This window comes from Dama dama, chromosome 2 (genome assembly GCF_033118175.1).
Source record: "Dama dama isolate Ldn47 chromosome 2, ASM3311817v1, whole genome shotgun sequence".
Taxonomy (NCBI): Eukaryota; Metazoa; Chordata; class Mammalia; order Artiodactyla; family Cervidae; genus Dama; species Dama dama.
Genome location: NC_083682.1, coordinates 6,097,811 through 6,124,739, shown reverse-complemented (window position 1 = coordinate 6,124,739; position 26,929 = coordinate 6,097,811). Strand labels below are relative to the sequence as shown.

General features: G+C 63.4%; 4 protein-coding genes across 11 annotated transcripts in view; 3 read left to right on the top strand and 1 right to left on the bottom strand.

Moving 5' to 3' along the window:
• TOP6BL (TOP6B like initiator of meiotic double strand breaks) overlaps nucleotides 1-2,184 on the top strand; it is a 78,092-nt gene extending 75,908 nt beyond the window's left edge. The window contains exons 14-15 of the mRNA XM_061162889.1: nucleotides 1,760-1,941; nucleotides 2,027-2,184. Of these exons, the coding sequence (XP_061018872.1) occupies nucleotides 1,760-1,941; nucleotides 2,027-2,092 (248 nt within the window). The 3' untranslated portion in view covers nucleotides 2,093-2,184. The remainder of the gene's footprint in view (nucleotides 1-1,759; nucleotides 1,942-2,026) is intronic.
• Nucleotides 2,185-2,278: 94 nt separating this feature from the next.
• RCE1 (Ras converting CAAX endopeptidase 1) lies at nucleotides 2,279-5,367 on the top strand. 3 transcript variants are annotated; one of them, XM_061162902.1, is made up of 8 exons: nucleotides 2,281-2,509; nucleotides 2,645-2,747; nucleotides 2,842-2,925; nucleotides 3,176-3,254; nucleotides 3,740-3,907; nucleotides 4,040-4,111; nucleotides 4,366-4,428; nucleotides 4,710-5,367. In XM_061162902.1, the coding sequence occupies exons 1-8, from the start codon at nucleotides 2,325-2,327 to the stop codon at nucleotides 4,943-4,945; spliced, it is 990 nt and encodes a 329-aa protein (XP_061018885.1). In that variant the 5' UTR covers nucleotides 2,281-2,324; the 3' UTR covers nucleotides 4,946-5,367. The 3 variants fall into 3 exon arrangements, with proteins under 3 accessions (XP_061018894.1, XP_061018885.1, XP_061018903.1); XM_061162920.1 differs by having other exon boundaries at nucleotides 2,480-2,509; nucleotides 2,846-2,925; XM_061162911.1 differs by lacking the exon at nucleotides 4,366-4,428 and having other exon boundaries at nucleotides 2,279-2,509.
• Nucleotides 5,368-7,282: 1,915 nt separating this feature from the next.
• Nucleotides 7,283-26,929, bottom strand: part of PC (pyruvate carboxylase) — a 98,906-nt gene continuing 79,259 nt past the window's right edge. For all 6 annotated transcript variants that reach the window (XM_061162838.1, XM_061162857.1, XM_061162829.1 and 3 more), the window contains 15 exons: nucleotides 26,541-26,692; nucleotides 24,953-25,071; nucleotides 22,576-22,738; nucleotides 20,410-20,592; nucleotides 11,768-11,912; nucleotides 11,350-11,439; nucleotides 11,041-11,262; nucleotides 10,458-10,614; nucleotides 9,737-9,977; nucleotides 9,399-9,648; nucleotides 8,988-9,232; nucleotides 8,727-8,906; nucleotides 8,395-8,643; nucleotides 7,981-8,121; nucleotides 7,283-7,903 (listed from right to left, as the gene is read on the bottom strand). In XM_061162838.1, coding sequence (XP_061018821.1) covers nucleotides 7,655-7,903; nucleotides 7,981-8,121; nucleotides 8,395-8,643; nucleotides 8,727-8,906; nucleotides 8,988-9,232; nucleotides 9,399-9,648; nucleotides 9,737-9,977; nucleotides 10,458-10,614; nucleotides 11,041-11,262; nucleotides 11,350-11,439; nucleotides 11,768-11,912; nucleotides 20,410-20,592; nucleotides 22,576-22,738; nucleotides 24,953-25,071; nucleotides 26,541-26,692 — 2,786 coding nt within the window. In that variant the 3' untranslated portion in view covers nucleotides 7,283-7,654. The remainder of the gene's footprint in view (nucleotides 7,904-7,980; nucleotides 8,122-8,394; nucleotides 8,644-8,726; nucleotides 8,907-8,987; nucleotides 9,233-9,398; nucleotides 9,649-9,736; nucleotides 9,978-10,457; nucleotides 10,615-11,040; nucleotides 11,263-11,349; nucleotides 11,440-11,767; nucleotides 11,913-20,409; nucleotides 20,593-22,575; nucleotides 22,739-24,952; nucleotides 25,072-26,540; nucleotides 26,693-26,929) is intronic.
• LRFN4 (leucine rich repeat and fibronectin type III domain containing 4) lies at nucleotides 15,451-18,605 on the top strand. Its single transcript, XM_061156411.1, has 3 exons — nucleotides 15,451-15,493; nucleotides 15,931-17,289; nucleotides 17,906-18,605. Exons 2-3 carry the CDS (start codon nucleotides 15,941-15,943, stop codon nucleotides 18,465-18,467), a joined length of 1,911 nt encoding a protein of 636 aa, XP_061012394.1. The 5' UTR covers nucleotides 15,451-15,493; nucleotides 15,931-15,940; the 3' UTR covers nucleotides 18,468-18,605.

Below are 26,929 nucleotides of genomic sequence, written 5' to 3'. Positions count from 1 at the left end.
ACTCTGCCCACTGCCAGACCCTTATCACCACGGGACCCACCCCTCCAGGGGGCATTACTCCTTCTGTTTTCTCGGTGCCATCAATTATTCCTTCTGCACCTTCAACTCCTTTTCTGAGTTCTTTCCGTCAGGAGGTCCATCTTCAGAAGGACATCCCCCATGATCTTGAACTTCTTCCCCTTATCTCCGTCACTTCTCAGTCAGGATTCTCCAACCATCTCTTTCTTTCATCCCCTCTCTAATCCAGGGCACTGCTTTTCCTGTGCCTCTGAATTGCACATCTCTTGTTTGGGAAGGCCTCCTAATTATCAGATTGATTGTGCATTTATCTGTATCATACCTGGACTATTTGCAGCACTTGGCACTGTGAGACCGTGATGCACCAGGTTCTCCTCATCTCTTACCTTCTCTCTTCGACTAGCTTCCTCTGGCCACCCCCAAACAGTGCTCACACCACACCCCCTCCCTGGCTGCTCTCTTCCATTCCAGGCACTGACCCCTGCCTCTGAGAATGAGACTCCTCAGTTGGTATGATGAGTCCAGGTCTCTCTGGAGCCTTAGATGGAGACCTGTCTGCTCACTAGGTTGCTCCATATGGTAGGCCCATATGGTCAACTTCCTCTCTCCTGGTACCTTGCCCTCTGCACACACACCCAAGATCAGCTCTTCTTTCTTTAGTCTGTGTCGGGATTAATAGCACCACAGTCAACATATCCAGTTTTTCACATCAGAATCCCGAGATTCATGTGAGATGTCCCTCATTCTAATGTTTCACATTCAGTCTACCACCAAGGCCTGTCGATTCGGCCTTATGAATACTCCCGACCCCTCCATCTTCACTGCCTTCACTTCTGGGCTCTTGAGGTCTTCCCTCCTTTAACTTGACTCTAAGCCACATGTTTGATGAATGATCATTCTGAAATACAAAATTAACAGTCTACCTCATGTTTAAAAGTCTTCACTGCCTTCCGGTTTCCTATAGGTAAACATCCATTTCTTAGCCTGCCCTGATTCCCACTAACCCATTCAGATTCATCTCCTTGAATCCCCATCTTGCATTTTATGTAGGATACCACTTAATGCCTTTATGTGTTTGCCTAACTCTTTCAGCCTGGAACTCCCTTCCTCTACCTTGTCAGTCCAGCGTATTTCTCTTCATCCTTCAAAACCCAGCTCAGACATCTCAAGAAAACCATTCTTCACTTACAGAGATTGTTAACAGCTTCTTTGTTTTACCCCCTGGACTTTGTACACACTACTGCACCCTTCCTAGTACCTGTGAGCTGCACCTAGGGAACAGCTTGTTGATATGCATTCCCAGGACCTGCTCAGGAAGAAGCTATAGATCCAAACTTAAAGTTTGCACTGCCTACTGAAGCCTGAGCAACAAAGGGGAAGAGAGGTGAGGCCAGGCTTTACGGCAGGTAGGGAGGAGCTGGATGGTGCAGACTCCAGGAGGAACGTGTCAAGTGACTGACTTGGCGCGAGCCCCAAATAAGGGCTTGGTTCAATCCCAGATGTCTTCCCAGGCCCAGCTCTGTGGGGACAGGGAGACCCCGAAGCCAATGTGCAGCCTCAGCCTGATCCTGTAGACCCAGTGCTGCCGGGTTTTAATGCGGACAGGACCAGCTCAAAGAGTTCTGAGGTGGGAGGGCTAAGAGAGTCTTGACTCTAACTCTTCCCTTTCTCCCAGGTTTTCCCCAAGGGTCTTTCCAGCACAGGACAGGGGAGTAAGATGAGCGGACCTGTTTTCTCGTAGGGACCGGCGAGCAAACAGAAAACAAGAGGCTCAAGAGAGGCAGCCAAGGCGTGGAGGAGCGGCGGGCCTTCCGCTCTGCTGGGGCCCTGAGCCCGTCAGAGGCCGCCTCGCGCCGCGCGGAGCCCACCGCGGCACCGCTGACCTCTAGCAGAAGCAGGACGGGCCCCGGGAGCGGCCTGGAGGTAAGCAAGCCAAGGCCGCGTCTGGAGGGCAGGGACCCGGCCACGGCCGAGGGGTCCTCACCCCGGGTCCTCTTTCCTCCCGCAGGACACGCTATGGCTGCAGGAAATTTCCAATCTGTCCGAGTGGCTGAGTTCTGGGCCTGGGCCCTGAACCTGGCCCCCTTCCCCGCCCTTCCACGCCCACCCAGCCGCCACCCGGGTCGCGGGTTCTCTGTTTTTCAATAAACCTGCTACGCGCGCGCAGCTTCTGCTTCAGTGTCGGGGCGGAGTCGAGGGCGGGACCGGAGACCGCGCCGTCGGATGACGTCAGCCACGCTTCCGGCAGGCGCGGGCCGGGCGGCAGCGGGATCGCGTCACTGGGGCGCGCCGCGGGTCCAGGCGCGATGGCGGCGCTGGGCGGGGATGGGCTTCGCCTGCTGTCGGTGTCCCGGCCAGAGCGGCAGCCCGAGTCGGCGGCTCTGGGCGGCCCAGGCCCCGGGCTGTGCTGCTGGGTGTCTGTGTTCTCTTGTCTCAGCCTCGCCTGCTCCTACGTGGGCAGCCTCTACGTCTGGAAGAGCGAGCTGCCCAGGTGCGGGGGCTGCGCGCGCGGCCGGAACCCGCGCCTCCGCGGGGCGGGGCTGTGGGCGGGACTTGGCGAACAGAGGGCGGGGCCGCGCCCTCAGGGATGGCCGTGGGCCCCCTGAACTTACTGCTTCCTCCTTAGGGACCATCCTGCAGTCATAAAGCGGCGCTTCACCAGTGTCCTGGTGGTGTCAAGTCTCTCGCCCCTCTGCGTGCTACTCTGGAGGGAACTCACGGGCATCCAGGTGCGAAGGAGGCGGGGCAGAGGGCGGCGGGCGAGTGATCTCAGGACTCTCTAGGTGAGGGAGAGAGACTGATGCCCCCTTTCCTGTGGCTCAGCCAGGCACATCCCTGCTCACCCTGATGGGATTCAGGCTGGAGGGCATTTTCCCAGCAGCACTGCTGCCCCTGCTGCTGACCATGGTGAGTGCCCCTGCTGTATCTTGCCTTCTCTGCTCTTTCTTGTTAGTGAGACCCTCCTTTTTTTCCTAATCCTGATTGTGCCTAGCTGTTGACTGATGAGAGACAAGAATTGTGAGATGGCCCAAGGCCCTCGGGTATGCATAGGTGGGAAATCCTGGCAGAAAACAGGAAGCTTGAAATCTCCTGGGGCCGTGCAAGGGCAGTGGATTATGAGCCTTTCCTTTGATCGCTCTTGTTTTTCTGTCCTCAGATCCTTTTCTTGGGCCCACTGATGCAGCTTTCCATGGATTGCCCCTGTGACCTGGCAGATGGCCTGAAGGTTGTCTTAGGTGAGTCTTTAGGGCCAAGGGAAAAAGTAGGCCGTCCAGGATAATGAGGAGACGGGATCAGTGTGCTGTGGTGGGACCTGAGATGTTCTGTTTTTCAGCAGCAAAATGGGAACACATATCGGGTGGCCTCTAGGAGTTAGTTCTTAGTGTCCAGTGAAGTCTGTAGGTACCCCTAGCAGTACTTGGGGTGGATAAGAAAGCTTGTCCGTTGCTTCCCTTGACCTCGGTTTCCTAAAAGAGAGCTGGTCCTGGGCAAATTTTGATGTTTCCAGAATTTACTGTCCAGGATACTTTGCCTCAGCTATTTTCCCTTTTGGTCCCCTTGAGATATTGTTTTATACAAGGTCTGATAAAGCTTGACTCTTAACCTGTTCTCCCAAGTATTTATGGCCAGGGGAGGTTGTGGGAGAGGGGGCCCTTGAGGCCTCTCGGTCACTTTGTTCAACAGCTAATCTCTCATGGCTTGTCTTGAATCCCCTCCTTAGCCCCTCGCTCCTGGGCCCGCTGCCTCACAGACATGCGTTGGCTGCGAAACCAAGTGATCGCCCCCCTGACAGAGGAGCTGGTGTTCCGGGCCTGCATGCTGCCCATGTTAGCGCCGTGCACGGGCCTGGGCCCTGCTGTGTTCACTTGCCCACTCTTCTTTGGAGTTGGTGAGTTTGTCCTCACCAACATCTCCTGTTGAGATGTTCCTAGCAGGGAACCAAGAATGGGAAATGGGGGCCAGGGGAGGGCCTATCCCGCAGGCTGGGAGGAATGTGACCTGGTTCTCATCTTCCTCTCAGCCCATTTTCACCACATTTTTGAGCAGCTTCGTTTCCGCCAGAGCAGTGTGGGGAGCATCTTTCTGTCTGCAGGTGAGTCCTAAAGAGCTGGCCTGGGGCAGTCCTGGGTTGGGTGCGTGAGGGTGTCCTTGATAGTCACTCTGGAGGAAGAGTTGGGAAGTGAGGGCTCTAGTATCGGAGGGGCTGCTGACCACGGGCTTGGGGTGTAAAGAATAGCCTAGGTGCTGGGGCAGCCAGGGGAAGGGGGTGTCTCTGGCTGATGGGTGTGCAGTGCTGGGGCAGGAAGGGCATGCAGGTGTGGTCACTCGAGGCCTCCCCGTCTCCAGCGTTCCAGTTCTCCTACACAGCTGTCTTCGGTGCCTACACTGCTTTCCTCTTCATCCGCACAGGTTGGTCCTCAGTCTCTCACGGGTCCCCTGGGGCTCAAGGGCCCACAGGAGTGGGTGGGGAAATGGGAATCTGTGTTTGTTCTAGGAGCAACAAGTTTCTTCTCCCGCAGTCCTTGAGACAGGCTGAGCCAGGGTCCTCTGCCTGGTGCGGTTTGAGAGGTGGAAGGAAGCAGAGGCTGTGTGTGAGGGTGGATGGGTGGCCATTGATCTCCTATTTCGGGGGATGAGGGTCTTAGCCCTGGCAGACCTGCTCCATGAGCTTCTCTGTCTCCCCTCCCCAGGACACCTGATCGGGCCGGTTCTCTGCCACTCCTTCTGCAATTACATGGGCTTTCCTGCCGTGTGTGCAGCCCTGGAGCATCCGCAGAGGCGGCCCCTGCTGGCAGGCTATGCCCTGGGTGTGGGACTCTTCCTGCTTCTGCTCCAGCCCCTCACGGACCCTAAGCTCTACGGCAGCCTTCCCCTCTGTGTGCTTTTGGAGCGGGCCGGGGACTCAGAGGCTCCCCTGTGCTCCTGACCCATGCTCTGTACACACTCCTATGAACTCTCATGGGCTTCCCAGCCCCTCCCTGTCAAGGGGTACTACAGGGAAGGAGCTGGCGGAGGCCCCGAGAACTCAGGAATTTTTGTAGGGGATTGAAGCCAGAGCTAGTTGAATCCCAGGGACCAAGAGAAAGGAGCAGACATCCCAGGATGTGGCCGCTCCTGAAAGGGTCGAGGAGCAGCCGGGAGTGAGGGGACGCGGGGCCGGGCCCCGGAGCCGAGCACTCCTGCCTCACCTGGGACTGCTGCTTCCCTGAGCTGCTCTGTCCCCCCTGCCTCTGAAAAGCTGCTCGGGGGGTGGAATTTACAGAAACCCCCCAACTTCCCAGGGTTTTCTCATTGTCTTTTTGCATCAGGACTTTGTATTGGGATATTAAAGAGATTTAACTTGGGTAACATGGCCTTGGACCTTTGGGGATTAGTCTGTTTGGGGTCTTGGGAATATGCCCCCTGCCCCCAACCTGTCCTGGCTGCCTTGAACACTAACCTGTAGGCAGGTCCACCTGTGCCCAGGTCCCTGAAGCACTGGGCAGGATGGGGGCCTCTGGCTGCCCTGAGTCTGCAGTTCCTTCCTGAGCCGGGCCCAAGGTCCTCACCCAGGTGGGACTAGGTGTCAGGTGCAGGATCAGCTCATCTGGGCCCTTGTCTTCTACTCGGGTCAGAGTAGGGCCCGTGCCCTGCCCCCAGCGATGGAGCCTCCAGCCTCTGAGAGGGTGGAGAGTCTGCTGCGGGCCTTCCACCAGGACCTCCCGGCGTCTGCCAGCCTCACGCCACAGAGGAAGCAAGTCTAACCTGAAGAGGAGCCAACCCAGGCACCGGGGAGGGGCAGCCATTCTGGCATTCTCCACCCCACTCTGCCACGGGCTGTGCTCCCTGTTTAGCCCCTGGAGGAACCCAGAGCAAAGGCCCAGAGAGCATGTGCAGCCCTGCCAAGCACCGGTGTAACTCAGGGCTCTTTCTAGAACTTGGCAGTGTTTTATTTGCTCTTCCTTTTGTTTTTAGAGTGGTCCTTATGTTCTCTCATTCCCCTGCCTCTGGACACCTCACCCCGCCACACACTTTCTAAAAACATTCGTCAAAGAGTATTCCCCCTTTAGGTCCCATTCTAGACTTGAGGTTGTGTGAGTCCCCTTCCCTGAGGCTGGCGGTTGAAGAAAAGGATTCAGATGTCCATCACCCCCCAGGGTGCCCCCAGGTTGACTGTGACTAAACTATGCTGGCTCTGAACGGGCCTGTGACAGGCGGGAACCGACCTCGCTGGTGAATTTCTCTCTCCCCAAGCCTGTGTAACAGCTGTCCAGGAAGCCAAGGAATCGTGCACAGGCGGGTTTCAGAGGGCATGATTGGGAGCTCAGAGCCCAGAACAGGCAGTCCAGGCCCACCCCAGAGCCTTGGTGTGGCCCTGAGCACTAGGCCAGTAGCTGGGGCTGTCCCTCCGCATCCTTCCACACCTGCCCAGGAGCTGCCCGGGCCCCACCCCACCTCTTTACTCGCCTTCCTGACCTCCCTGCAGGGGGCACATCAGTGACCCAGGCGGGCAGGGCTGCCATCCCACCCCACAGGTGAGGGCACTGCGGGATGGGCTTGGGGTCTTCTGAGGCCTGGTTGGGGGTTGTGTGTGGACAGGGTTAGACCCTGGGGCTCAATCCAGTGCTCCTGACCTCCCACCTGAGCGTCCCACACCCGAGGGTCTTATCTGTCTCTAGAAGGTGGTATCTGCATCTAATTCTGAATTGGGTGGGAGGTTAGTCCCTGCCTAGAAAATAAAGCAGTGTGTAGTTGAGAAGCAAGTCTACCAACAACCTGGGCTTGAACTCTGCCTTTTACCAGCTGTGCTGTCCTGGACAAGTTATTTAACCTGCCTCTGATTCCATTTCTGCGTCTATAAAATGGGCAAAGGTTGATTCCTTGAGTTAATAGGTGTTAAGTATGTAGAACAACCCCTTCCCCAGGCCAGGCTCTTAGTAACTAGCTAACTCTATTTGGGGTGTGTATACAACAGACACTTAAGAATCCTCCTGCAATGCAGGAGACCGGGGTTCAATCCCTGGGTCGGGAAGATCCCCTGGACAAGGGAATGGGTACCCACTCCAGTATTCTTGCCTGGAGAATCCCATGGACAGAGGAGCCTGGTGGGCTACGGTCTGTAGGGTCAGAGAGTTAGACATGACTGAGCAACTGACAGTCCCAACTGATGTCCTCACTGCCCTCCCAGGAGGAGGGTACAGCACCCCCCCCCCCCCCACTCCCACCCAGGGGCAGCCCTGTCGCCTGTGCTGAGTGGCACTAGGACCCAGAGTGGAGGGCAGGGGAAAGCCAGTTTTATTGAGCAAAGTTCTGAGACCTGGGCCTCAGGTCTCCTCTCCCCTGCAGGAGGTAGCACCCCTAAGTCTGCTCCCATGGGCCCTAGGCCCACCTGCACGCCCACCTGCAGTCTCCAGCAAGGATGAATTATTTGGCAAGAGATGAATACGTGAGTGACTGTCCACCGCAGGGAACGGACAGATGGTGGGAGATGGGAATGGACCGCCAAAGGCAGTCTCTCCTGCTGTGAAGAGCCGCGGACAGGAGCTCCAGGGCCAGGCCTTCCTGGCCTCGGGCACTGGCCGGCCTGGGCCTGCCCTGGCAGCGCAGTGTCCTGAAGGCAGGGGCAGGGATGGTCAGGCTGCCGGTCTCAGCGCGGTCACTCGATCTCCAGGATGAGGTCGTCACCCTCCAGCGTCATGTCCGTAGTCACGTGGACCTTGCGGACAGTGCCCTCCATGGGCGCGGTCACTACAGTCTCCATCTTCATGGCGCTGAGCACACATAGGGGCTGGCCCTTGGTCACCTTGGCCCCTGCCGCCACCTTGATGTCTATCACCTTCCCGGGCATGGGCGCCCCGATCTGGCCCTTGACGTCCTTCAGGGCCTTGGGGTGGAAGTGCATCTCCTGCAGGCAGGGCGGACAGCGTGTGAGGCCCCAGCCCTGCCCGTCCCCACCGCCCAGCTGGCCCGGGGCAGCTATACCTTCATGGCCTGGGTGTCCTTGACCAGGATGGACCGCAGCTGCCCGTTGAGCTCGAAGAAGACCTGCCTCTGGCCCGCCCGGTTGAGGTCACTTATGGCCAAGGCTTTAATGTGCAGCGTCTTGCCTCGCTCCAGCTCCACCTGCAGGGAGGCCGCCGGGAGGCTCAGAGCTGGGCAGGGCAAGAGGGCAGAAGGGAGAGCAGCCCCTGACCCAGATCCAGGCAGGTCGCTGCCCTCCCCAGGTCTCAGCTCTGCACATGTAAAGACCTAGCTCCCAGGTCTCTTAAGGGTACTGTGTGAACCCCCGGCTCACGAGGCTGGGGGACAGGCACACCAGAACCCTGGCACCCTGAAAGTGCTAGAGCCCCGAGGGGTGGCCGCCGTGCAGCGCAGGTGGGTGCCAGAGCCACTGACCTCAAACTCCTCTGCGATCTTGGGTCCCTGCAGGAAGAGGCGCGTATTGAGGCTGTCCAGGGGGCCGAAGGTGGCAGTGAAGTCCTTGAAGTGGGCAAAGACGTCAGGGTACATGGCGGCTGAGAGCACATCCTCCGGGGTCACCTCCTCCCCGTGCCGTTCCGTCAGCTCCTTCTCCAGCGCCTGCAGGTCCAGGGGTGGGAGGGAGGCGCCTGGCCGGCCCTCCACCCTTGGCAGGTCTTTCAGCACCTGGGATGCAGAGCGGAGGGTCAGGCCCGGTTCCCAGACTCCCTTGCTCCTGCCCCCCCACCATGGCGCCGGGCCTTCCTGACCTTGGAGCGGAGGGGCTCCGGGAAGCCCCCATGGGGGATGCCGATGTAGCCCTGCAGGAACTCCACCACCGAGCGGGGGAAGGACAGCTCCTCTGCCTGTGCTTCAGCCTCGGCTCGGGTCAGCCCGTTCTGCACCATGAACTGGGCCAGGTCCCCCACAATCTTGGAGGAGGGTGTCACCTGAGGAGAGGGGACCCCTGGGCTTAGGGTGCCAGGCACCTTACAGAGGCCTGGAGGCAAGGGTGGGCGCGCCGGGCTCACCTTGATGAGGTCGCCCAGCATCTGGTTGGCCTCCACGTAGGCCTTCTTGACCTCCTTGAACTTGGAGCCGAGCCCCATGCTGTGTGCCTGGAAGTGCAGGTTGGTGTACTGGCCCCCTGGGATCTCGTTCTCATACACGTCGGAGTTGCCAGACTTCATGGTGGCCGTGCAGTCAAAGGCCGCGTACAGCCCCCGGGCCCCCTCCCAGTACTCACTGTAGTCGAACACGCGCTCCAGGGGCACGCCTGCGGGGAGGCCAGAGGCGGGAGGCTTGGAAATGTGCTGAGTCCCAGAGGGCCCTCCCAGGACCCCAGGCCCGGTCAGGCCCCATCGCAGATGCGGGTGACGGAAGGCCCAGCCAGGAGAGGCCACCCTGACCGCCAGGACGGGCAGGGCTGCGGCTGTGCCCACCTGTGTCCAGGGGCGTCCCTCGGGTACAGGCCACCAGGGCCCCCATGCTGGGCTGTGACGTCATTCCAGACATGGAGTCAGCCGCCACGTCCACCACGTCAGCCCCCGCGTGGGCACAGGCCAGCATGGCTGCCACACCTGCCCCTGACGTGTCGTGGGTGTGGATGTGCAGCGGGAGGTCAGGGAAGCGGTCCCGGAGGGAGCTGACCAGCATGGTGCAGGCCATGGGCTTCAGCAGCCCGGCCATGTCCTGAGGGAAGTGGGGAGCAGAGACGGTGAGGGTGGGCACGCGCTGTGACCGGCGGGGGCGAGGAGCGTCACGGCGGGGCGGCGGGCACCTTGATGCACAGGATGTGGGCGCCGGCTCGCGCCAGCTCCTCGGCCAAGCCCATGTAGTACTGCAGCGAGTACTTGGTGCGGCTGGGGTCGGACACGTCGCCCGTGTAGGAGATGGCGGCCTCCACCACGCCACCAGCACTGCCTGCTGCCTCCATGCCCAGCAGCAGGTTGGGCAGGTAGTTGAGGGAGTCAAAGACCCGGAAGATGTCCATGCCGTTCTCCTTGGCCACCTCGCAGAACCTGGGTGGTAGGAGCGCTCAGGGTTAGCTCCAGCCCACCCCCTCAGCACATCCTTTGCTGGCTCCTGGCCCTCTTGCAGCCCCTGGGGAGTGAGATCTGAGGGCTGGGTCTGGTGGGGGCACCACGCGCGTCCATGGCGTGGATAAGGCCTCTCTGGGGCAGCCTGGGCCCGGCGGGGTCGCCCCAGCGGCATCCCGCAAGCAGCAGAGCCGCCCGGTGCCAGTCACGTGCAGCGCGGCTCCGTCTGCCCGAGTCAGGACCACTGGGGACTGTTTGCTTTGCCGAGGCGTGGCAGGCTGAGGGGGCGGAGCACGCGTGGGCTGGGGCTCGTCTGCCCCCCGGGCCTCCCCTGGAAGCCCTCCCCGTCCTCTCATCTGCTGCCCTGGCTGGGCGCAGCTACCGAGACGCCTGGTCTCCGGCCCGCTGTGGGGCGCGCGGGCCTCGCTCGGGGCCCGGCCGGCGCGCCCCGCCCCGGCTCACTTGAAGACCACGTTGTCGGGGTAGTTGGTGTAGCCCACGGCGTTGGCCCCCCGCAGCAGCATCTGGAACGGGATGTTGGGGACGAGCTCCCGGAGCTCCTGCAGCCGCCGCCAGGGGCACTCGTACAGGAAGCGCATGGCGACGTCAAAGGTGGCTCCTGCACCAAGAGGCCGGCTCAGCCCCCTGCATCCGGGGACCCCGCCACGCCCCACAGCCTGCGCCTCCGGTCCTACCAGCGGCCGGCCCGACCCCCCCAGACGTTCCTCTGCTGGCCTCTCAGGACCAATCGGGCTCCCGGTGTCCTCTCTGCGCCCCCCTCACAGCCCTCACCCCCCTTCTCCGTGCCAGCGCGCTAACAGGCTGGCATCTCCTCTCTCACCCTAAACTGCCAGGGTGTCAGCTCTGCGACCTCAGGTCCGGCACCAGGTCCGGCCAGAACGGACACCGGTCACTATTTGCTAAACCAGCGAACGCCCTGCCTTGTTCAGTTCTCACGGGTTCCCTCGGGGTTCCCGTCTCCAGCTTGTCCCAGAGTGACCCGCTTGTGCTGTGGGGCCCACACCCACTGCGTCTTCCAGCCTACCTCCCCAGTTCTCTATGCTGAAGAGTTTGTTGAAGCTGTGGGCAACGTAGGGGGAGATCTTTTTGAGATCGTGGGTGCGCACGCGCGTGGCCAGCAGTGACTGGTGGGCGTCCCTGAAGGTCGTGTCCATCAGCAGCAGCCCCTCGTGGCTCCGCACGGCTCGAGCAAAGCCCTCGGGCCCCTCCCGCAGCAGGATGTCTCTGAAACCCGTTGGGGGTGGGCCTAGGGCAGAGCGGGGCGTTAGCACCCACGCCGCAGGTGGCAGCCTCCGTGTCACCGCTGTGAGGGGGCAGGAGGGGTCTCACCTACCTATGGGCACCACAGGGACGATGGGGTCCGTGGGGCTGGGGCTGGCCTTGACGGGGATCGGGGTAGTCGGGCCATTCACCATGACGTGTCCTGGGGAGAGAGTGGGCGAGGGTCAGGGCAGAAGTGAGAGTGGCTGGGCCTGGGGTGGGGGGCACTCCTCCAGGACCCCGGGTCTTCCAGCTGGACCCTGTCCTCTCCAGAGCCAGGGCCTCCTGGGTCCAGGCAGTGGGGACCTAGTGACGACCACATGGATGGAGAAGCAGCCTCCGAGATCAGGAGCGGGGGCTCGGGGGCGGGGGGTGAAGCAAAGGAGGAGGTGCAGGGCTGGGCTGAGGACAGGGCAGGGCGGCCAGGCGGCTCTCTGGGTGGGGGCGGAAGCAAGGCATCTGGGGGGAGAGAAGGGAGACTCAGGCCGGACCGAGGTAGTGCAGCAGCTTCTGGGCCCGGTTCTGTGCGGGCCGCAGCTGGAACAGCTCCGGGTTCTCGTCGATGAACTGCGTGTCCACGGTGCCTGCCAGGAACTGCTGGTTGTTGAGCACGTTCTGCAGGAAGGGGATGTTGGTCTGCAGGACAGAGGCGGGTGGGAGGGCGTCACCGCGCAGCACGGCCGGGGACAGGAGGGGCTGGACCTGCCACCCCGGGGAGGGCTCCCCAGGCTGCGGCGCAGGCCTCCCCGTGAAGTGGCATTCCCGCCCCGCCTCACCACCCCCGCCCCCGGCCTGGCGGAGCCCCCGAGGCCGGCAGGGGCCTGAGCCCACCCCCAAACGCTGCTCGCCCCGGAGCCTGTGCTGAGTCCCACCACCCCACTCCTCAGGGATCCCACAGGCTGGAAGATTCAGCCTTTCCTGCAGCACCGCCCCTCCCCGCCACACTTCCTCAAAGGGGCCCCAACCTCCAGGGACCCCACCACCGCACGCAGCACATGGCCGCGCTCTGACAGTCTGAGGTCCCTCCTCCCGGTTAAATCCACCCTCCTCCTGCCAGCAACTCCCACCAGGATGTCCTCTCCCTGGGCTTCCAAGACCTCTCGCTTCCCTCCGCCTCTTCCCTCTTCCCCCCGGGGCTCCTCCCGCCTGTGCAGGAAGGGGGCTGTCACCCGCCTCTCCTCCTCACAGGTCCCGGCCACCAGCTCCAGACCCCACGTGGAAGTTCCTGCTGGGCAGCTCTTCCCGGGTGCTCCTCATACAAGCTCATCAAGTCTCCCCCAGGCCTCCCTTACCTGCCGCTGCGCATCTCACCCCCAACCCGGTCCCCAAAACCTGCGCTCATCAGCCTCAGCGCTCACTCCTGTGCCAGTGGGCACACCAACTGATGCTACCACAGCCCCGCCTGGACTCTGTGCCCCTGGGCCTCAGGTGGCACCTTCTGCCAGGCTTCCCCGGTGACCACCTCTTGTCACCCCAGACTTGCCCTGTGCGCTCACACCGCTGCACCTGCTGGCTGAGCTCTTCCTGGAGCCTGAACTCAAAGACCTTCCCGGTCCTCACCTCCCGTCCTCACGGCGGAGCCAGACTCTCCCTTCCTAGGACCTGTGGGACCAGCCCTGGGAAAGCCTCGCTCAGCCTTGTCATCTTGTACTGCAATCCTCTCAGGCCCAGGAGCGCTTTAGAGGCAGTGGTGCCCACGTGCTCTGTGCACAAGGGCCCCCGTTCTGCTCATTAAACAGCTGGGGGGACGGCATGAAGCCGGGGCAGGGCTCAGTCCCACCTAGAGGCCAAGTGGGGTGGGGGGTGGTGCCTGGGAGCCCGCGCTGTGGGAGCTGCCTCAGGACACGGCTGCAAGGTCGAGTGGGTGCGATTCCAGTGTGCGTGCACCTGTGGCCGGGTGGCTATGGCCTGGCTGTCACTTCAGAGAAGGCAGCTTGTGGGTCGCCCATGCGCAATCCTCTTGCACCATTGATAGGAAGCCCAGGCCCGGCAGGCCCCAGGCCCTGAGGCTGCTCTGAGAGATTCTACCTGTCCCTAGGGCTCCCGTCACCTCCCCCACCAGCGCCCATGGCAGCCACCGTAGAGTGGGGCCAGCCAACACTGCCTCATGCCTGCCCGGGGTGACCAGCCTGCCTGTCTGCCCCTGAGATTAGTCTGTGCTCCTCGTAAAATGGGGACATTTCAGCTGGACCAAGGCATGCGATCTGAGACAAGAAAACCAGTCCAACCCGCTAAAGAACCTAGCGCATCCTAGGGGTGGCAAGGATGCTAAGAGGCCTCCACATCCCACCCTGCATCTCCCTCGTGTAGACCCCTCCTCCTCTGTAATTTCTGGAGGATGTCACCCCATCCATCCTCCATGGGGGAGTAAGCTCCATGCAGGCAGGCAGGCCCCTCTGGTTCCCAATCTATCCTAGCTCCCCGCAGAGCGGCACATGGTGGATGTCAGTAACGTGTACGTTGAGTGAATGAAAATGTTCTTGATGGGAAGTACAAGGGAGAATCCAATGCCACAAGGGAGAATCCGAGCAAGAGGTGACCTGGACAAGGATCCAGTGCCTTCATTTTACAAATTCAACAGCCCCGGAGGCCCGAGGAGTAGCACCAAAAAGAATGGCTGCCAACTGCCTGAACCCCTTACAAGTCACCTCCTTTCTCCTCTCACCCCATGAAGCACCAACCATCACCACTCCTTAGCCTGGATAAGAAAACTGTCTCAGTGGTTAAAGAACTTGCTGAAGGTTACCGCGTATACCAGGCAGGATTAGAAATCCAAGGAAATGGCAGCCCACTCCAGTATTCTTGCCGGGGAAATCCCACGGACAGAGAAGCCTGGCGGGGTACAGTCCATGGAGTCGCAAGAACTGCACACGACTTAGCGACACCACCACTGTTTCCCTGAGTAGCCTGAGAGCTAGGAAATACTTGGGGAAGGTGGTAACTTGTTTCCCTGCTGGGCCCAGACGAAAGATCAGGGTGCGCGTTCAGCTTCAGAGCGCTCAGCGCTCCCATCTGAGCCCCGATCTCCTCGGAGGCAAAAAGCCGGGAACTCGACCCCGCCCCGACAGACCGCGGGAGCCCGGTCTCAGCCGGGCCGATTCGTCCCGGGTCACTCTTCCAGGGAAACGGCCCGGTAGGAACAGAAGGGAAGGGAGGGGCCGCCGGCCAGGCCAGGACCCCTGACGCACAGCTTCAAACGGCGTGCCACCGCCGGCCTGCCGGGAAAGCGCGCCGCGCAGACCAATCGGACCGGAGGCGGAGACCGGTTGGTTCCCGAGCGCGCCCGGCGGGGCGGGGAGCCTGGGACGAGGAGGGAGGGGCCGGCATCGGGGGCGGGGCGCGGCGCCAGCCCGAGGCCGAGCCCTTTCCGCCCCACCCCGCGGGAGCCCGGCCGGGGGGCATCGCCCCAGCCCTCCCCTCCCCCCGCAGGGCCCGTGCCTGTTGGGGACCCTCCACGTGACTTGGTGATGCAGAACGGTTGTGACCTTCACCGTGTCTGTGAACGCGAGGGTCCCAGCAACAGTGCGGGTTTGCACCCGGCTCTGCCGGTGGGTGCGGGGACGTGTGGGAGTGTGGGCATGTGTGGGTGTGTTGGGGAGGGTGCCCAGCGACATGTGACAAAGACTCTCGTCTCTGGGAGATGGTGAAGGGGCCCGCGAGCTGGCGCTTTGTCTGCCTGTCTGCAGAGTGACGGTTCGCGCAGCGGCAGCAGGCGCCCGTGCGGTGCAGGATGCCGGGGCGCCAGGGTGGCCGGGGGCGCGCGCGCCTGTGCCCGGGTGAGTGCGCTGCGGCAGCGCCGGGGGGCTGCGCGGCGGGTCCGCGCCGGCCCGGGCCTCGCGCGTGACCAGGAGCCACCCGTGGGCGCTGCAGTGGCCGCGTGTCCGGGTGACCTCGGGAGCCGGTCTGGGCCCGGGTGGATCCCCGCGCGCCCCTCCCCGTCCGCTCTCCACGTGCGTGTCCGCGGTGCGCGTGCTCGTTGGCGCGCACCCGCCTGCTTGTCGCTGCTGCCGCCGCCGCCGCCGCCAATCGCTCCGAGAAAAGGTGCCGGGAACCGAGTGAGCCGGGGCCGCGGGCCCGAGCGCCATGGGCCGGAAGGCGCGCGGAGCGCGGCTGGTCAGCCCCGGGCCTCATCCCCGCGGGAGAGCCGCCTGGAGTCGGCAGGGGCCGGCCGGGCCCACGGGGAGGCCGGCCCGCGCCCCCTGAGCTACGGACACCAGGTGAGGGGGCCGCGGGGGGCACTGTGGGGAGCGGTCAGGGAGGGGCGGGGGCCCGAGAGGGCTTGGGGAGGCACCTTAGCCGGCGGGGGAGGGGATGGCGCCGAAGGGATGCTGGCGAGTCCAGGGGACGCCAGGGGAAGGAAGTTCCGGGACCCTCCCTGCGCTCCTGGCCACCTCCGCTTCCTGCTCACGCCTCACCTTGTCCCCAGAGCCTGGGCTCCCCCTCACGGCTTGGGAAATGTGACCTTTATTCGGGGGGCCTGGCTCTACAGGCCCTAGCCTGCCCTCAGCTTTGGGGGACCCCTTGGGCCTTTGACCCTGACCCCACCCCCCAGGCCAGTCTCTGGAAGCTGGCCCCCCACCCCCAAGATCAGCCTGGGGGCAAGTGGGCAGCGGTGTCAGCCCCACCTGTGCCTGGGCTGTGGCCCTTCCTGCAGGGCGCTCGCCATGGCCCCGCCGCTCCTGCTGCTGCTGCTGGCCAGTGGAGCGGCCGCCTGCCCACTGCCCTGCATCTGCCAGAACTTGTCCGAGTCGCTCAGCACCCTCTGTGCCCACCGAGGCCTGCTGTTCGTGCCGCCCAACGTGGACCGGCGCACAGTGGAGCTACGGCTGGCTGACAACTTCATCCAGGCCCTGGGGCCGCCGGACTTCCGCAACATGACCGGGCTGGTGGACCTGACGCTGTCCCGCAACGCCATCACCCGCATCGGGGCCCGCGCCTTCGGGGACCTGGAGAGCCTGCGCTCCCTGCACCTGGATGGCAACAGGCTGGCGGAGCTGGGCGCGGGCAGCCTGCGGGGCCCTGCCAACCTGCAGCACCTCATCCTCAGCGGCAACCAGCTGGGCCGCATCGCGCCCGGTGCCTTCGACGACTTCCTGGGCAGCTTGGAGGACCTGGACCTGTCCTACAACAACCTGCGGCAGGTGCCCTGGGCCGGCATCGGCTCCATGCCCGCCCTGCACACCCTCAACCTGGACCACAACCTCATCGATGCGCTGCCCCCGGGCGCCTTCGCCCAGCTCAGCCAGCTCTCCCGCCTCGACCTCACCTCCAACCGCCTGGCCACGCTGGCGCCCGACCCGCTCTTCTCCCGGGGCCGCCACGCCGAGGCCTCGCCCGCGCCGCTGGTGCTGAGCTTCAGCGGGAACCCCCTGCACTGCAACTGCGAGCTGCTCTGGCTGCGGCGGCTGGCGCGGCCCGACGACCTGGAGACCTGTGCCTCCCCGCCCGGCCTGGCCGGCCGCTACTTCTGGACGGTGCCCGAGGGCGAGTTCTCCTGTGAGCCGCCCCTCATCGCCCGCCACACGCAGCGCCTCTGGGTGCTGGAGGGCCAGCGGGCCACGCTGCGGTGCCGGGCCCTTGGCGACCCCGCGCCCACCATGCACTGGGTTGGCCCCGATGACCGGCTGGTGGGCAACTCCTCCCGGGCCCGGGCCTTTCCCAACGGGACCCTGGAGATTGGGGTGACGGGCTCCGGGGACGCGGGGGCCTACACCTGCATTGCTACCAACCCGGCCGGCGAGGCCACGGCCCGCGTAGAACTGCGGGTGCTGGCTCTGCCCCACGGGGGTAACGGCAGCACCGAGGGGGGCCGTCCCGGGCCCTCGGACATCGCGGCCTCAGCCCGCACAGCTGCGGAGGGCGAGGGCACGCCTGAGTCGGAGCCGGCCGTGCAGGTGACGGAGGTGACTGCCACCTCGGGGCTGGTGAGCTGGGGGCCGGGGCGGCCAGCGGACCCCGTGTGGATGTTCCAGCTCCAGTACAACAGCAGCGAGGACGAGACCCTCATTTACCGGTGAGGGGGCGCTCTGCGGTCTGGGGCCCCCAGCTCGGGAGCGGCCCTCCTCGAGCCGGCTCCACCCCTCGGGGGAGGGCTGGCCACCTCTCCTGCCCCTGCTCTCTCGACAGGGCTTCCACGGGGCTTCCTCCACAGCTTCTGAGCTGCCTGGGGGTCGTGGGGGCTGCGGGGGAGGGGAGGGGGGAGGCTGTGCCCCACAAGGTCTCAGGCGAGGCCGGACAGGTGGGGCCCAGGGTGCTGGCGCCTGTGTTTAAGCTCACAGGCTTAGCCACACGGGCACGTTGTTTCTGCCTCTGCTGTGTGATTCTCCCGAGCTTCTGAGGCCGGCCCGGGGCGGGCCTGGGTGTCGACGGGCACATCTGTCTGCCCTGCACCATCTCCAGGGCCACATGTGCCCGGCTGTTTTCTCTGCTTTAAGTGAACATACAGGCTCCTGTGGGCCCGGGGATGGGGTTCCTCAGAGCTGGGACCTGGGGGCATGTGGTGAGAGCGGGGGCGGGGGGGTCGGCTATAAAGGGAGCTTCAAGGCCTTGTGGCCCTGGGCAGGGGGAGGGGGTGGGGAACGGGGGCTCGGACCCCAGACCTGCGCTCTGATTCCCACCCTCGCCCGCAGGATCGTCCCCGCCTCCAGCCATCACTTCCTGCTGAAGCACCTGGTCCCGGGTGCCGACTATGACCTCTGTCTGCTGGCGCTGTCACCCGCCGCTGGGCCCTCTGACCTCACTGCCACCCGGCTGCTGGGCTGTGCCCACTTCTCCACGCTGCCAGCCACGCCCCTGTGCCACGCCCTGCAGGCCCACGTGCTGGGCGGGACCCTGACTGTGGCTGTGGGTGGGGTGCTGGTGGCTGCCTTACTGGTCTTCACTGTGGCCTTGCTGGTTCGGGGCCGGGGGGCCGGGAACGGCCGTCTGCCCCTCAAGCTCAGCCACGTGCAGTCACAGACCAACGGAGGCCCCAGCCCCACGCCCAAGGCGCAGCCCCCACGCAGCCCCCCACCTCGGCCCCAGCGCAGCTGCTCCCTGGACCTGGGGGACAGCGGCGGGTGCTACGGTTACGCCAGGCGCCTCGGAGGGGCCTGGGCCCGCCGGAGCCACTCTGTGCACGGGGGGCTGCTCGGGGCCGGGTGCCGGGGGGCTGGGGGCAGTGCTGAGCGGCTGGAGGAGAGCGTGGTCTGAGGGCCGGGAGCTGGCCTGGGGGTGGCAGGCCGGGGGGCGGAGGGTGTGGCCGGGCGGCCTCCTGGCCGGTGGGTCAGCGCTGCCAGAGAGCCCATCCTGGCCCTCCCCTCGGTGCCTCAGGCAGGACCCTTGCCCTGGTTCTGGCCTCCAGTTGGGCAAAACGGGCCAGGTCCCTGTGACAGGTGCTCACGGCCTCCGAGCGCGGGCTGCAGCCGCCAAGTGGAAGTCTTGTTTGTCTTTATAATAAAATCATTGGGGTCACCTCAGTGCTAGTCTCCGGTCTTGTCCTGCTAGGCTCCTTGACGAGAGAGTCTGGGCCAGTGGAAGCACAGACTAGCGGGGTCAGGCTGGGGCTCCCAGCCCTGTGGAGGCGGCCCCAGCAGCCTGGGTGCCCGCAGGCTCTAGGGTGCCCTGGAGAGCAGGCGCCTCTGTGCCCGCGTCTGTATGCAGAGGACGCCCCGCGCTCACCTGGTGCGGGCATCAGAGTGCGGTGGGGGGCGGCGAACCAAAGGGACTGGAATCGCACCACCCTGCTCTTGGTCTGGGACCCCCGGAGGGCTCCTGCCACCTGGGAGACACCACACCCCCAGGGCCACAGCCCTGGTCCCCACCTTGAAGAGCCAGGTCGGGGCGGTGTGCCCTGCCCTATCCATGTCCCTGCCAGCCTGTGGCCCAGACGGCCTCCTCCAGCCTTCAGACAACTACTGCTCCCAAGCGTCAGCTGGGAGGAAGCTGCAAACACGCCCCAGGCACGCGCGCTTCTCCTCTGGTGCTGGGGCACCCACGCGCTTTGAGCACATGCAGGGGCCTAGGCCCCGCTGCAGGCCCGCGGGGCTGCACCTGAGCTTAGGGGCGGTGCGCCTTTCTGCCTAAGGCCTGCGGTGCCACTGATGGCAGCCTGGCGAGAGCTGGTGTGGTAAGGTGCACGTGTACACATGTGCAGGCTGAGCTCACACGTGTGTTCATGGCGTTGACACACACGCGTGCCTGCCTGCCCAGCCCCGGAACACATACCTGGATGTGGCCCAAGAGAGATCCTGGTTTAAATACAGTGAAACAGGGGCTTCAGCCGAGAGGAGCAGGAGAGCGTGAGCCAGGGCGGCGCGGAGGGCGAGCGGGCCGGCGGGGTCGGTGCCCGGTCTGGGCGCGCACTGGGGGGCACTGGGGCCCAAGCTTGCTGCCGGCCTCCCACCTTCCTTGGCCCCCGTGGCCCTGGCTCCCTCTACCTTCTGGTGCAAAGGCAGTGGGAGCTTGGGAGCACCCCAGCCTATCAGACAGGTGCAGTCCTATGGCCTGGGGTCACCAGCAGGACAAGAGCACAGGGGCGGGAAGGTGAGGGGTGGGGTGGCCGGGCCCCCCGCACACCAGTCACCTGGCCCGGAGCGGCCCCAGACATGGCCTGCCACCGTAGGAGCGAGGCCACCATGCCACGTCCCGGCCACGTGTGCAGGAAATGGCCCCCGACCAGGAGCCCCGAGGCTCTTCACGGAAGCGCAGATGCCCCCAGCACTGGGGGACAGCCCTGCCCTGTGAGGTGCGCCGAGAGCAGCCACTGCTCTGCGGGCTCCTCCCTCCCACCTGCTTTTTGAAAAGGTGACGGGGATGGAGCAGGGCTAAGGAGACAGCGCTGCCCACATGGCCCAGACCGGCGCCCAGCTGGGACCCAGCAGGGCGGGAGCCGCTGAGAAGGTGGGGGCTGTGGTGTGCCACGTGCTGTGTGGGGACTCGGGGCAGCCCCCCACCGTGGGCTGGGCAGTGTGGCCCCCTGCCCCCGGCCCCCAGCAGGTCTAAAGTGGCATGTGCCCAGGGCAGGCTCACGGCTACGCGGCAGCACTGGCCTCAGACACAAGACAGCCTGCGGCAGTGACATCACCTCCGGCTGTGGACGCAGGTGACAGGGATGACCCAGAGGCCGGAGCATCTCGGGCCTGCAGCCTCTCACCTTCACGCCTCGGACTCGGAACTCGGCCAGGGCTCTGCTCATCTTGGTGGCGGCCGTGGGGTGGTCCTTGCCGTGGGCGATGACCTTGACCAGCAGGGAGTCGTAGTGGGGGGAGATGACGGCGCCTTGGAAGGCAGAGGCGTTGTCCAGGCGGATGCCCATGCCCTCCCCGCTCCGGAACACCTGTGGGCAGAGGCGGCCCAGTCAGGCCCAGGTCTGAAGCCGGAGTGGAGATGCAGCACCCCGTGGCCCCGGGCTGAACCAGCATGGGCCGGCAGGGTGCCAACAATCACATACAGGTGACCCCCAACTCTGGCTTGAGAGGTTCTGCTTCATTGCTGCCAGCAAACCGAGGGGCACCCCACCGGCTTTGAGGGCCACAGGCACGGCTTCCTCGTCCCTGAGAGGAGCTGGCAGGGGAAGGCGGCAGGACGAGGGGTGGGGAGCACAGGCCCTGCCAGCCCCAGGATCGGGGCCCTGCTCTCAGGGCTGACGTGGAGCCGGCGGGGCACGGAGGGGCCAGGCCTGCCACCCGCCTGCTTGACCAGCCCTCTTGCCTTTCAGATTCCTTTGTTCACTCATTCAGTCCACAGCACATGTGCCCACCTCACGCCAGGCACTGGGGACAGAGAAGCTAAAACAGAGGCCCTGCTCGAGCAGGGCTCCCAGCCTGCGGGGCGAGGGGACAGACGGAGGAGGAAACACACAGACAAGGGACAAGGGCGCTGCAGGACGGAGCCGGGCGGGGGAGGCAGGCCGCGGGGTCTGTAACACCAGTGACAGGGACGGCCTCGGTGTCCCCCACCTTCCCTCCCTGTCAGGTGGGAGAGGAAGGAGCAGAGAGCCGATGAGAAACACCGGGACCAGATGCAAGGAGATGCACGTGAGCCCACAGGCCCGGAAAGGGAAGCAGAGGGTGAGGGTCAGAGAGGCGGCTCGGGGGGACAGTCGGGGGCTCTCAGGAGTCTGACAGTAGAGGCTCAGGGTGGGGGAAGGGGCTTTGGGTGTGAATGCCCGGGGTGGGGGCCTCATGAGCTGCACTGGCCAGGGAGACCGGGAGCAGGAGGGACAAGCCGGGGGCCTGGGGACACACTGCACCACGTCTCCGCGTCTAAGGGACACAGCCTGTGTTCGATAAAAAGGAACTTAATAAAATATTTAAGCGTGAACACTCAGCTGTGAGCAGGAGCCGTCAGCTAAAAATATTCTGTGGTAAACCAGGCTCGGAGGAGCCAGGCCTCGGAGGTGGAGCTGGAGCGGGGCTGCCCCTGCCCGCCGAGGGCAGACTTGATGGGGGCACCCGCTGGACAGCGCTCCAGCCTGGGAGCTGGTCCCCACCTGTGGACCGGGATCCTTCCAGAAACAGTCCTGGCAGCAGCTCTGCCTCAAGCCAAGCAGCCAATGTGACTCTCAGAATGCAGATCGCTCCCCGCCCTGCCCCGCCCAGCCGCCCCAGTCTCTCCTCTCAGGCTCAGTGACTGAGAATCACCCTCCTGTCCTCCCGCGGGTCCGCTTCCCCAGAGGCCTGGGCCAGAGGGGGCGGTGGGAGAGCTGCAGAGCGTTGACTTGGCACTGGAGGTATTCTTAGCCGGGGCGTGAGGCAGGACCAGGGGACAGGGGCCCGAGGGCTCCTGCCTGCAGCCGGCCCAGGCCCCCTCTCAGCCCCTGGCCCCCCACGCCACTGCTCACTCGCCTCTCTGCTCCCCACCATCTCCCCGACTCCCACATGCATCCCTGACGGGTCCCCTGGCCCAGCCCATCCCCTCCACTGAGACCTCGGGGCCCTCATCCTTTGCTGTGCCCGGCTCCTCCCCCAGGCTGAAGGCGGGACCGAAGCCAGTGGGACTGCTCGGTGGGCAGCGAAGCTCTGGGTCCTTGTGAGATGGGTAAAGTACCTGGGCTCCATTACCGGGGATCCCGCACTGGGCTCCACCCAGCTGACCGCCCTGTCCCCCTGGGGGCCTTTCCGGTCTCCACACCAGCCTCTCCCAGGAATGCTCTCCCCTGTAGTCCTGGACGCCTGGCTCCTGCATACTCTAAGCCGGCTTCCGGTCAGCTCCAGGGAGGCGCCCCCTTCACTGCTGGGCCCTCAGGCTCCCTCGTGCCCCCCGGAGAAGTGTCTTCACGCAACCGAGTTGGGCGTGGGTTCCAGCGGAGGCAGCCTACCTCGATGCGGCCGGTGTCGGGCTGGAAGCTGCGCGCGGGGTCCTCGGTGGTGACCCGGCACTGGATGGCGCAGCCGTTGATGCGGATGTTCTCCTGCCGGAGGCCCAGATCAGGCAGGCTCCGGCCCTCGGCCACGTGAATCTGGGCGTGGACCAGGTCCACACTGCAGGGGGGGGAGGCACGGGGAAGGGGACAGTGTGAGGCAGGGGATGGCCGCGGGCAGCCCTGGCCCCCAGCCCTCACCAGCCTCCCCCTGACCGCGCCCAGGCTGGGAGCCCTGCAGGGTCCGCATGAGGACACAGCGGCTGGAGGAGCAGCTGAGATGTTAGCAGTGCCCTGGGCTTGCCCCCCAGTTCCTCCCCCGACTCTGCCCTGTGCCCTCCCTGTCTCCCTGCCTCCCCCAGACCCTCCCGAGGTCAGACCCTCACTCTCAGAGCTGAACGTGCTACTCAGGGTGTGGTGGGTGGGGTGGGGTGGGGGTCGGTTTGCCAGAGAACAGGGCTGTAGTGAATGGGACCACAGCTACTGGAGGGTCCACACTGGTGGGCGCTGTTGTGGTCAGGTGCCACCCTCCTAGGACCTGCGTTGCAGCTAGGCTTGTCCCCAAGACCCCCTACCCTGCCCAGAGAAGATCTCAGAGTGCAATCTCCACACGTGCCTGGTTTTCTAAGCACACCGTCCCTGACTGCCATGCTCCTAAGGACAGCAACAAATTCAAGTGGAACAGCTGTTAGAAAACTCCAGGCTTTAAGTTCATCGTCACTGAGGCTTGCGGTAAGGACAGCCTGGAAATGCCGCTGGCAGACCCTCCTCAGCGTTTTGTGTTTCAGTAGCGATGACGGGCACCATGTATCGCCACGCATCCACGCCGCGGACTGTGGCTGTGCCCCTCCCTAGCTTTACCTCCACAGTAACGCTCTGAGAGCCGCCATCATTCCCATCAGAGGACGAGCCCAAGGGTCAGAGAGGTGCAGCCCAACCAAGCTCTATGCGGCTCGTGACCTGGGAGGACCCTGCGCCCGAGTCTGTGTCTGTCTGACACAGAAGAACCTCTGCTCCGGAGCAAGAAAAGAGCTCCACCCTTAGCAGAACCGGCTCAGGGCAGGCTCAAGATTGACGAAAATTTTCCGGCATCATGGAGGGGAAAGTCTCATGGGGCCAGAAGGTGAGGCTGGAGCATGTGGTCAGCTCAGCCTTTACCTGGAGACAGGGAGGACTCTGGGGGCCCTCACACACCCGCCAGGTGAAGGCAGGTGCCCCAGCAGTGTCCTCAGTCTCAGGTGAGGTCAGAGGTCGAAGAAGGAACCGTCAGGAAAGTTCCATGGTGGGTTGGACTGGCTCAAGGTCAGGGCATAACACTTCGACAGCTCAATGTGTGCATTTTGAAACGAAGAGAGGCCATATAAATTGTTTATAAAATGGGCAGGTTTTTTGGGGAATGTTTATATGCAATGCTTGTGGGAGAACCAGGTGATCTAGAAAGCTCTTTAGGTGGTGGTGGTGTTCAGCTACTAAGTAGTGTCCACTCACTGGTCACTCTCTGTGACCCGTGAACTGCAGCGTGCCAGCCTTCCCTATCCTTCACTCTCTCTTTAGGTGAGATGTTGCTTATTCGTTGCTCAGGTAATCCTACGAAAGATGTGTGTCCTTGGAACTCTTCAGAGAGGTGGGCAAAGATTTAGGCCCAAAGATGTTAAGTGACACACCCTTAATAGCCACAAAAGTAAAAACAACCTAATTATTTAAAAATAGAGGACTATGGTGATAAGTTATAAACTATCTAGAAGATGGAATAGTCTGCGACCACTTCCAAGTATTTAGAAAAAACAATGGGAATGCCTTATACAAATATGACATTTGAAAAGTAGAATAAAAGTCGTATACAAAACATCTCAATTGTGTCAAACTACTTATATAGTTAAGTAAATAAAGATGGAAAGAAACCAAAAGATTTAGCGTGGGCTTAGCAGATATAGCACAGGGCTTGAGAGGACCAGCTGTGCCATCTCCGGCAACTCTCTTAACCTCTCTGAGCCCCGGTTTTGTCATCTGAAAAATGGGGTTGATTGATGCCTTGGGGATGCGCAGCCCACAGAGCCGCCCGCTGGGAACCTTCCAGCATCCTTCTCTGAGCGGCGGGGCCTGAGGCATGTTTATTTGCTCCTTTGTACAAACTCTCACAATGGCATGTAATGCTTGTATAATGATACTTTTCATAAAAAACTAAGTACACGGATCCCTAACTGTTCTCTACCAGTGGACAGTGAGCTCCCTAGGAACCCCCGACGTGGCTTTTACACAAGACGGGGGAGACGCCCTTCCCATCACCAGCGCCCGGAGGCTGCCCCCGCCCCGCACTGCCGGCGGCCGCGCTCACTCGGTGATCTCCTCCGTGACCGTGTGCTCCACCTGCAGGCGTGAGTTGACCTCGATGAAGTAGTGCCTGCCGTGCCTGTCCACCAGGAACTCCACGGTGCCTGCGTTCTCGTAGCCCACCTGTGGGAGCAGGGCTCTGTGGTGAGCGCCCGTGGGGGCGCAGGTTCATCCACCGGGTTGCTTCCATAGTAGAACAGGCTGGCCGTCCCCACCCCACCCGACGGCAGGCAGAGAGGGCCAGCCTTGCCCCTGGGAGGTGAGTGCCCAGCCCCCACCACTGGGCCCCGGCCTGGACGTCACCCCAGGTGCCCGGGAGCCTCCGAAGGCTGCGCCCAGTTTGTCTAGGTGAGACCTGAGCAGAGCTCCCACCCGCCCAGACGCCGCCCTTGCCCCCAGCGGCTCCTCAGCTTTGGGACGTGGGCCCCACCCGTGTGTACCCTGGCCTCTCCAGGATCCTCCTGACGCTTAGAGGGTCTTCAGAAAGCTCCCCTCTGCTTTACTCCGCCATCGCCTCTGGGTACCACCCGAAGAGACACCATCCGAGAGGAACCTCATCGACGGATGAGGCTGTACCTCAAAACGCACGCCTCACTCTAGCTTCACTTCTGGTCCCACCAAAACCGCAGCCTAGACTTCACTCCCTCAAATCTGTTCTGGAATGAGACACTTCAAAGCCAATAAGTAAGACCAAACTCAAGGTAAAAAAACTCCTATGAAGGAAGCAAAACCTCAACTATAATCAGACCCTAATCAACACCTCACGTTAGCCATGGCTGGAGCCTCACTGGCTTTCTGTTTGGGGAAGGTCCCAGCAGTGCCTGTGGTCTGGGGCCTGGGCTGCCTGGGAGCCTGAGGGGGCTCAGCCCTGGAGGAGACAGGCCCAGAGGCCCGCGGAGGGGGCGGCAGACCCGAAAATACGCCCCTTCGGGGCTCTGGGAGGGCGAGGCCGAGGCCAGGGCAGGGTGACTGGCCTCTGAGTTGGGCTGGAGTCGGGGCACCAGAAGAAGAGAGAGCGGGGCCCCTGCTCCAGCCTGGCCGGCCCGCGGGCACTCACTCCACGCCCCCAGAGTACAGACAGGAGGCGGCGGCCCTGGGCCATGAACGGGGTGCAGGAGATGGGATGCCGGGGACAGTTAGGCATGAGTGAGGAGGAAACACCTGAACACCATTCCTTAATCCTGATGGAAGGCCCTGGTCTGACTCCCTGTTCCCGGGGCTCGCTGGTGCCCCCCGGAAGCTCAGTGAGTGCTGAAGGCCGCTGAGGCGAGGCCAGTGGCTCTCTCCCTCCTCCTCACAGCCCTTCCAGCCTCCAGCCCTGGCCTCTACGCCCAGCGCCTCTGTGACTGCACAGCGGGGACCCCAAGGGCCTGCCATCTCGGCCGCCTCCTGCCCTCCCGGAGTCGGTCACCCTGAGCCTCCTTGCCCCACAGCAGCTGGCCACCCTGGGCCCCCCGTGACCGCTGCGTGTGAGGCTGTGTCCGCGGGAGCTCAAAGCGAGCTGGTGGGAGCGGGCTCCTTGTTTCCACGTGGGGAGGAGGCCGCCGTACCCGTGGCTCTCAGCTCTGTCCCCGGTAGCCCCAGCCCCTCACCTGCTTTGCAAGCTTGACGGAGTCGCTGGTGAGCCGGGTGCGCAGCTGGGGGTCCAAGTGGGCAGCTGGGGCAATCTCCACGACTTTCTGGTGCCGCCGCTGGATGGAGCAGTCCCGCTCATACAGGTGAAGGATGTTCCCGTACTGGTCCCCTGGGGTGCGCGTAAGCTGGGCTCAGCCCCTGGGGCATCCAGACACCCCCGAACCCCCAGATGAGCACCGTGGCTGCTCAGCGCTGCTCCCAGGGGTGGCTCAGCGGTGGCTCAAAATAGCACACCCGAGGTCTCAGGTCTGACCAGCCCGGCACCCGCAGCCCACCTTCCCGGGGAGGGTCCCACAGAGGGAGAGTTCCGGCAGCTTTCCCAAAGCCCAGGAAGACCAGGGGCCCC

Bases quoted from the DNA above. Each gene is read 5' to 3' on its own strand.
- RCE1 (XM_061162902.1), top strand. From the start codon at position 2,325: ATGGCGGCGCTGGGCGGGGATGGGCTTCGCCTGCTGTCGGTGTCCCGG. The intron at 2,510-2,644 runs GTGCGGGGGCTG...CTTCCTCCTTAG, and splicing joins TGGAAGAGCGAGCTGCCCAG to GGACCATCCTGCAGTCATAA. The intron at 3,255-3,739 runs GTGAGTCTTTAG...TCCCCTCCTTAG, and splicing joins TGGCCTGAAGGTTGTCTTAG to CCCCTCGCTCCTGGGCCCGC.
- LRFN4 (XM_061156411.1), top strand. From the start codon at position 15,941: ATGGCCCCGCCGCTCCTGCTGCTGCTGCTGGCCAGTGGAGCGGCCGCC. The intron at 17,290-17,905 runs GTGAGGGGGCGC...CCTCGCCCGCAG, and splicing joins GACGAGACCCTCATTTACCG to GATCGTCCCCGCCTCCAGCC.